At 40.5% G+C, this 9,262-nt stretch overlaps 1 protein-coding gene across 3 annotated transcripts in view; it reads right to left on the reverse strand.

The window, feature by feature from the left end:
• The window catches only part of FAM81B (family with sequence similarity 81 member B), a 49,840-nt gene extending 45,320 nt beyond the window's left edge, over window positions 1–4,520 (reverse strand). The window contains exons 1-2 of one of the 3 annotated variants that reach the window (XM_053911810.1): window positions 4,402–4,499; window positions 662–726 (exon numbers count right to left, since the gene is read on the reverse strand). In XM_053911810.1, the coding sequence (XP_053767785.1) occupies window positions 662–705 (44 nt within the window). In that variant the 5' untranslated portion in view covers window positions 706–726; window positions 4,402–4,499. Of the gene's footprint in view, window positions 1–661; window positions 727–3,319; window positions 3,355–4,401 lie in introns of those variants that run through there. The other 2 variants (XM_045197867.2, XM_045197866.2) reach the window with 2 other exon arrangements.
• Between the last annotated feature and the right edge of the window lie 4,742 nt (window positions 4,521–9,262).

Genomic DNA, 9,262 nt, shown 5'->3' on the forward strand with positions numbered 1-9,262 from the left:
AGATGGACTGAGGTCATGCAGAGAACTGTGGGAAGCCCGGTACTAACTCCAAGGCCCTGGAAACAGTAACTGGTGTGCTAGACTAAATCTCCCTCTGGCAAGCGGAACAGAGAACAACGCAAACTTAACATGCCTTGCCTCTGGGACCTCACCTTTTCAAACTGGAATTCTAGGATCTTTTGGACATTGCCCACGTATCAGCAATGTTATATTTCCAAGTCCCAGGGGTGTCCCTCTTCCCTGGATGAGCTCTAGACATGGCACTGTAAACAGCACAATCAAAATGTCCTGATGATTAATATATTTACATTTTTCCTGACTTTGTATCATGAAATGTTAAAAGATTTATTTGGTTCGTTTTTAAAGTCATTGTGAACTCTATCAGATCCTGTTATATGTTATTTCTTGCCTATGTTATATCATTTTATTCATAAATATATGGGAACCTATGAGGTTTATTAAAGAGGAGACAGTAAAATCAGCTTGCCCTGCCAATCCGAGAGGAATGGGACAGAGAGACTTCCTGAGGTGGTAATGCAGGCTCTTTCAAAAGCACAGGACTAGTTTGGATGAACTCATAGATCTCATTCAGCCCCTTTAATCTCTAACTGAATCATTAAACACAGTAAATAGTTAAACTAGTTGTAATTTACAGACTTACTTGTCAACATATTCAACTAGATCGGTAGAATTCTTGGTTGACATTTTGGCTGGAGAAAATCTTACCTAAAACAAAGGTCATGGGTTTAAAATGTATCATCAGGTACTTCACAGGGAAATCTGTCTTATCCTTACATTAATTTTTAATATTTTTGGTAATACGTTTTTTTATTACAATAAAATACATGTAAGATAAAAGTTACCATTTTAACTATTTTAAGTACACCATTTTGTGGTATTTAGTATATTTGCAGTGTTGGGTAACTATCACCAGTAACTACTTCAAGAAAATTTTCTCATCCCTTTGAGGTGCTGGGAACTGTCCTGCTTGGTCTCAGAAACTGTAACCCCTGGCAGCTAAGGCTGAGTAAAAAGACCTTGGGACCAGAAGCTGCTTAAGAGACAAAGCTTGTCTTCCTTGTAGGGGCACTGCCTCTGCCCCCTTTCACCTCACTGTGCTTGGCCCCAGGCGGATGACTGGTTAGCCAGTGACAGGTAAGGTTCCTCAAGGGAGGGATGACCTAAGACAGGCATGGTTGCGAAGGGGCCCTCAGCGAAAGACATGGGGGGTTATAGAAAAAGGGGGTGATGGACCCTCACCCCTGGGCTTTGACATAGCCTGAGTACTCATTCTGTCTTCAAGGAGTCTCCTAATCTCTTGGCTGCCTTACTTCCCCTCCCTGACTTAAGCCTGAAAAATGCCTTAAGCCTGAAACAATGCTGGAGGTGGGTGCGGCCCTGTGCTAGAAAGGGTGGGTTCCCTGGGGCAATCAGGCCTCAGAAAGAATGCATAAAATCCTATGAAACCTACTTTGCTAGTAGCCTCAATTTAAATGATAAGGGTCCAAGCATGAAATGAGTTTGTTCCCCAAAATCTTATGGCCCTTTAGCTATCTGACCCTGACTCTAAATAAGCCCTCATAGTTCTTTGAATGTTATCTATTGCTTGATCATTTCTGCCTGACAATGATTGATGAGCTTTATGTATAAGGCTTGTATTTCTATGCAAATTAAACCCAATAAAAGCCTGTCCAGGCAAGGGACAGGGCTGGCCCTCTCTTTCACTGAGAGAGCAGCTGTGTCATCCCTTGTCCTCCACAGGATTTCTGTAGTCCATGAGAATTTGTCTCATCTCATCCATATCACCATGGACACTGCAGGCCGGTGTCTGCAACACTGAGGGGCAACTCCACGCCCGGTGAGCAGCCACTCCCCACTCTTCCTTTGACCCAGGCGCTGGCAACCGTTCATCTGCTGTCTGTCTCTATGTATTTGCCTACTGTGGATATTCCATGGATATAGAAACATACAACAATATGTGGCCTTTTGTGAATGGCTTGTCTCCTTTTTTTTATTGTTAATGCTATTGTAGATGTTCCCCATTTCCCTCCTTTGCCCCCCTCTACCCAGCACCCCCCTCAGCATCCCGATATGAATCGAAATTATATCTCCTTTTTTTGTCAGATTGTCGAAAAATATACTTTTTGGTGTACTGTAGAGTTTTAGTAATTAGTGTACATGTGCCATGAGATGAACAAGGTAGAAAATTGCTGAATGAGAGCAAAAGTCATTAACATTGTGACACATTCATTTCCTCTTTCTTACATGCATTTTTAAACTGTATCTAAGATAGTAAATTTCATATCTTTGCTATTTGCACATAGGAGTCAGCTTTGTTTCACCCCTATTCCTACAAGCTAGAATGTAATTACATAAAAATTCTCACAAAGAACTTGATGCTTATTTGGGAATTTTTACATGTATCAGTTTTCACCTGTTACATAATAATCCTTTAAAACATTGAGTCCCTCCCAAGGAAGCACACACCAAGGCACATCATAGTTACATTACCCAAGATTAAACAGAAGGAGAGAATCTTAAAAGAAGCAAGAGAAAAGGAGACAAGTTCCCATGAGACTGTCAGCTGATTTCTCAAAAGAAACCTTGCAGGCAAGAAGGGGCTGGAAAGAAGTATTCAAAGTCATGAAAGGCAAGGACCTACATCCTAGATGACTATCCAGCAAAGCTCTCATTTAGAATGGAACTGCAGATAAAGTGCTTGCCAGATAAGATAAAGATAAAGGAGTTCATCATCACCAAGCCCTTATTATATGAAATGTTAAAGGGACTTTTCTAAGAAAAAGAAGATCAAAACTATGAACAGTAAAATGACAACAAACTCACAACTCTCAACAACTGAACCTAAAACAAAAACAAAAACAAACTAAGCAAACAACTAGAACAGGAACAGAATCACAGAAATGGAGATCATATCGAGGGTTAACAATGGGGAGTGGAGGGGGAGAGAGAGGGAAAAGATACAGGGAACAAGAAGCACAATTAGTAGGTAGAAAATAGGGGAAGGTTAAGAACAGTATAGAAAATGTAGAAGCCAAAGAACTTATATGCATGACCCATGGACTGAGCTAAAAGGGGGGAATGCGGGTGGGTGGGGGTGTGCAGGGTGAAGGGGAATAAAGGGGAGAAAAAATGAGATAACTGTAATAGCATAATCAAAAAAATATATTAAAACTAAGACCTTGTGGTCCTGTATGGTTTTGCCTATAAAATACTTTCACAGACATCATGTGATTTTTTTCTTACAACAGTTCTGTAAAGTAGGAATCATTATCTTTACCAAAAGAATAATGTTAGTTACCTTAAACAACTGAAATTTTTCTTAATTAGAGAAAGATTCTGAGATGATTATTTCAATAAGTGAGGAACCTGAGGAGCAGAGAAATAATGGGACTTGTTCAAGGTCATATAGATAATGATAATAATTATATGATAGCTATTGGTGGAGTCCTGCCTACCTGCTGAGCTCTTTACCTTAATGGCTCATTTTGAGAAAGGTGAAGGAATTAAGCAAAGAAAAACAAAAGAAATGACTCATGGGCACGGACAACAGTTTGGTGATTACTAGAGAGAAGTATGGGTGGGGGGAGGTAGGAGGGTAAAGGGGGGATAAATGGTGATGGAAGGAGACTTGACTTGGGGTGGTGAACACACAATACAGTGTACAGATGGTGTATTGTAGAATTGTACCCCTAAAACCTATATAATTTTATTAAGCAATGTCACTTTGGAGTCAATACAAAAATAAAATAAAAACAAACCCCACTTCTTTGAATGATAGGCTTAATTAGCCCATTTCACAGAAAAAGAAAGAGGTTAAGAAATTGCTGAAAGTCACACAGCTAGTAGGTGGTGCAGCCGATAGATACAAGCATCAGTCAGTGCTCGATGGTGTGCCAGCTTTCCTCCATCACTAGAAGCTGCATCTGCTGGTCAGGTGTTATGAAGATCACAAAGCAAAGTCTAAACACACTTCTCTGGATTTTCTTTTTCATTTATTGGGAAGATATGACAGTACCAATAAAAGAAATTCCATTTAGCTATTCTCGTTTTCATGTTGGAGATAACATCTCTACGTTAAGTTTATCATAGTTTCTTTTGAATGAAAAATAAATGATCAATTTTTGTTAATTTTTAGCCATACATATTAAAAGTCAGTCCAATGATTGTTTTCTCAAATTGAGCCCCCTTTGCTATTCAGTCTGTGCTGTCATTCATTACTTTGCCAAAGCAGAAAAAAAACAAAACAAAACAGGAAATGTGGGTAGAGTGAAAGGAAAAACAACTTTTCCAGGATTCCTTAGAATGCTCTAAGCAATGCTGAGCTTTAAAGACGCTGAACAAAATATTCCATGTTTAGTGAGAAAATCTGAAAGCACTTACTTTGTTTGCTTGGTCACCGGCTGAGCCAGGAAGGGGGCCATCAGGTTCATCTGATTGTTCCTCTGCAGTCCCCGAGGAACTTTTGTTTACATTTGTATCTAGGCAACCAGAATGCTGAATCAGATCAGATCAGATCAGGAATCAAGGCTCGGGAATTTTTGCAGTGGTAATTTCTTTTCTTAAATGAAGGCAGTTTCCGTACATACGGCAATGGTTAAAGGGAGCTTTCCAATTTGTTTGACACTCCCCTCTTCCCTGCTTCCTTACACCAGTTTCCTCCCCTCCTTAAGACTCTGGATCACACCCATAGTCAGCCAGAAGAGCTTATCATCTCAGATACTGCCATTATACATTTAGAGAACTTTGTTGAAATGCACTCATTTAGATCAAACTGTTCTAAATAATAGGGAATGGTTTCTCACCCTATTGCGCCTAAGCCATCCAACAATCTTCTTTGGGATTTATTACCTTGTTTATATGTAATATGAAAGATAAGTCAGGTAATAAAGTATGAGAAATTTAGAGACCTTGAATAATCCATAAGATAAATACCTGAACTCATGATGCTTCATTTCCTGGCTTCATTTTTGTCGATTTGATTTTTTGAAGGGGAACAGAGATTTTTAAAAAATTTTCTTTCTTGGAAAGCTGAAGTACTAGTGAATATTGATTGAATCCTGACTGAAGTCTTTCTGTTTCTGGGGCATCTCCCAGGGCGGCTCTGCAGCATTGTGACCGCAGGAAGGCTCTGTGAGGTCAGTGTGGTTGGCCCTCACACCTGGACTCAGTAAGTCCCTGAAGTTTAGGAGCCTGAAAGGTTTTCCTTAATGCTTGTTGTCCTAAAAATCACCGGGTCCTTCATGTCTTTGTCTTACTGGGTGGGATGTGGCTGTTTTCAACCTGATGTTTCACACTTCCTCTATCACAGTTTGGTAAGAGACCTGTTCCGTAAGAGTAGACAAAGAAAATTGGTAGTTACAAAATAGTCACAAAATGTAAAGTTCAGCGTAAGGAATATAGTCAATAGTATTGTAATAAATAGGTATGATTCCAAGTGGTTTCTTGAATGATGGGGTGGGGGGAATCACTTTGTAAATTATATAATTGTCTAACCACTATGTACCCCTGAAACTAGTATAAAATAATATTGAATGTCAATTGTAACTGGAAAATAAAATCTTAAAAAATGAGGCTAAAGGGGCTAAATTTTCAAAAGTAGGCAAAGATGAATTACTGTTCTACTCCTAGATCTTCCTCCAGTATGCTAGTTAAGGAAGCTAACACTTCTAGGCCACTAGGGGGAGTTTCTAAAAGAATGCAGCAATGACAGGTGAGGTGGAATAGAGCTTTAAATAAATTAAAATATTGACCTTCGGCATTGTGGGAAAATTTTATTTAGTTATTTGACCAAAAAAAAAGGATATGAATTAATTCAGCTCTGAAATATTTTTCTATAAAAATCTTTTGAATATTAAAAAAATTGGAATTTGCATCTTTTGCTAATTCTACTTTGCCCTCATATCCAGAAATGATATTATTGCCTGAGTTACATGTCAAATGATGGTGCTCTATCTGCCTTGCTCTGAGCACACACGATGTTCAGCATGCTGAGTGACAGACTTTTCCCACAGATAAATACCACCCATAACGGTATGTGTGCTTTGTAGTGCTAAGCTAAGCCCTTAAAACGTAGAGATGCAGTGTTTAATGGTTATCTAAGCAGCCCAGAAGGCTCATTATATCATCCTAGTCATCATTTTAGCAAGTGTCAAGAGAGACTAATACACCAGTGACAGAGGACAGGATGGATACCGAGAGAGTGGTTGGAACATTGACTGCTCAACCTACTGGTGTTTACCTCTCTAATTCCCAGGTTACTCATCTGTAGGGTGAGGTGATAATGGGGCCTCAGAAGGTGGCTGGTAGGATTAAATGCAATAATACACTGGAAGTTCTCCGCTGAGTACCAGGCCAGGAATGCATTAAGCTGTATCTATCGTTAGTGATTATTTTACAAGGTGCAACTATTCAAGAAACACATACAGGGACGGTGTGAGGAAGGACAACTGGATTTGACCATGTTAAAGAACTTTTTGAGATTCTTTCCTTAAATTCAGCTTCTGATCTATACGATTTGTCTAGAAAAATGGATCCGAATGAAATGAGTCTAACTTGTTCGTTCTCTAAATGGCTGCTTAGTTTTTAACAGGACAGTGCATACAATATATTTACCTTTGAAATCCCTGCTGCCTGAATGTATATATAAATTCCTTCTTGGAAGTCAATGACCTTAAAAGATTGCTTCTAATCCAGGCCTATCAAGACTACATAGCCTGAATCACAAAACCCAATAATGTTCAATTTTGATCTTAGAAACCATTATATTTTGATATTATTTTCTATATAGGCATAAAGGATTCACGTTGAGGTGGTATTCAGTGAAGGGCTTGGTTAGTGTTGAGGGTCAACCAGTACAAAACTGCTCTGTGGTGTTGTGTACTACACAACCCTAGGGGGCGCCATTCACACAATAACACTGTAGATTTTCATATTTGTTACAACAATTTTTGAGGCATATATCAAGAAAATATCTTATTCTAAGAAAGTAGGCATATCAGGCCAATTTTCTGACAAGTGGAAGTAAAGGGTCTTGAGGAAGGGGCACCCATTTCTAAGAGTGTATATTGGCCAGGGGAGCCCCCGTCTTGGGTGTCTGCAGAATGCTGTGGTCTCAGCTGAACTAGCCTCAACCAGCCCCAGGCCACAGCAGCCAGTGGTGGTTGGCAGAGTGTATGCTCCTCAACTTCCTTTTTTATCTTTTTTTTCTTTTATGTCACCTCCCACCTGCTGTCCCAAATGGCCTTAGGCCATTCTTTCTGGAAAGATCTGTTTGGACTTGGGGACTCCATCTGGCCTCATACCTTTTCTTGTGCTGTTCTAATTGGACCTGCTTTAGTCTCCAAGTAAGCTTGACATGTTCAGCCCTTGACATTTTGGGAGATCTCCCTCATGTTCCACCTCGGGATTTTTCTGAGGAAGGCAGTGCAGATGTGAATATACTGATTTTCCAGATAAAAATACAAGCGGGTTCAGAGAATTAAGTGACTCACATAAGAAAATGGTGAAAATTTGACCAGACCTCAAATCTTCTAATCCTCCCTCATGCACCTTCCTCCTGGGATGAGTCACACTGAATTCTGTTACGGTATGAGTGTTCGACTTCCATTCTAAAGGGGCGCTCAGTGCTAAGCAGGCTCTCTTAATCACTCCCTGACAATTATATTTTGTTTCCTTGGTCCATTACTCTCCTACTCTCCTTAGATGACTATCCTACCTTTTCTTCCAACCTCAAACTGCCATCAGATCCTCTCTTATCATTGCTCTCGGCTGATGACCTTTCCTTCCCATTTCACCAAGAAAATACAAGTAATCAGAAGGGGATGTTTATAAGCCCACCCACTACACCTATAGACCTACGTGAAATTGTGTCCATAAATTCTGCCTCCTTTCCTGTTTCAGCAGAGGAACCATCTTTGCTCCTCATCCAGGAGCCTCCCAGCCGTCCTTAGGTCCCACTCCCCCTTACCTAAACAAGGACCCCCTTCCCTCTTTACTAGATCGTTCCTGTCAACATACAAACATCCTTTTTTTCTCTTCCACTCACCTTAAAGCAAATAAACAGCCTTCTTTTGATCCTATATACCCTTCAGTTACCACTCACTCTTTTCCTTTTCTGCACAGGAAACCTCCCTGAGAGTGTTGTTTATATTTTTCTCTCCCCAATCTCTCTTTCTCTCCCCAAAGAGACATCTTTGCTATACTCTGAACTGCATCCCTCCCCACATTCATATGTTGAAGCCCTCACCCTGAATGTGACTGTATTTGGAGATAGGATCTTTAGGAAGTAATTAAGGTTAGGTGAGGTCTTAAGAGTGGGGTCCTAATCTTACAGGATTGGGGACTGGTGTCCTTTTAAGAAGAAAAAGCAATATCTCTTCCCTTCTGTCTCTCCCTCTCCCTACCCGCCCCCTTCCCACACAGTCAGGAAAGGGTTAGAACACAGTAAGTTGACAGTTGTCTGTAAGCCAGAAAGGGTTCTCACCAGGAACCAAATCTGTTGCCACCTTGACCATGGACTTCCCAGCCTCTAGAATTGTGAGAAATAAATTTCTGTTGTTTAAGCAACACACTCTATGGTTATTTTGTTACAGCAGCCTGAGCAGACTAAAGCAATCTTGAGTCACTAAAATCAGGCTTTCTGTCCCTTACTCCTTCCACTAAAACTGCTCTTGGCAAGGTCCCCTGTGACCTCTTTGTTACTAAATCCAGTGGTCACTGCTCAGTCCCTATCTTAGTGCCCCATCAGCAGCATTTGACAGGGTTGAGGGCTGTCTTCTACTTGAAACGCACTCTTGACTTGGCTTGCAGGGCAACATGTCTCTCGCGGCTCTGCTGTTCCTTTTCACGGATTTCTCATTTATCTCTCTGACCCCTGAACAAGTGATCAATCATCTTTGTCAGCTTGAAGATTTCTTAGAAGTTCTGTGTCCTGGGAACCCTCAGCCCTGGATAAACCAGAACAGCTGGTCACTCTACTTCTGTACCAGAGCTCAGTTCTTGGACTTATACACATACTACCTTGAAAATCTCATCCACGGTAATGGCTATAAGCTGACGGTCTTCTCTCAAACCCTCTGCCCCCAAAGCTGTTCTCCATATAGACGTCCCCACTGCAATAAATGGCAACAGCATTTTTCCAGTTGCTCAGGCCTCAAAATGTAGAATTCTTCTTCACTCCTATTGTTCTCTTATACCCTACCTGTTTTCCAAACCTTCAAAATATATCCAGAGTGGGTCATCT

Source organism: Desmodus rotundus, chromosome 1 (assembly GCF_022682495.2).
Source record: "Desmodus rotundus isolate HL8 chromosome 1, HLdesRot8A.1, whole genome shotgun sequence".
NCBI classification, from domain to species: Eukaryota; Metazoa; Chordata; class Mammalia; order Chiroptera; family Phyllostomidae; genus Desmodus; species Desmodus rotundus.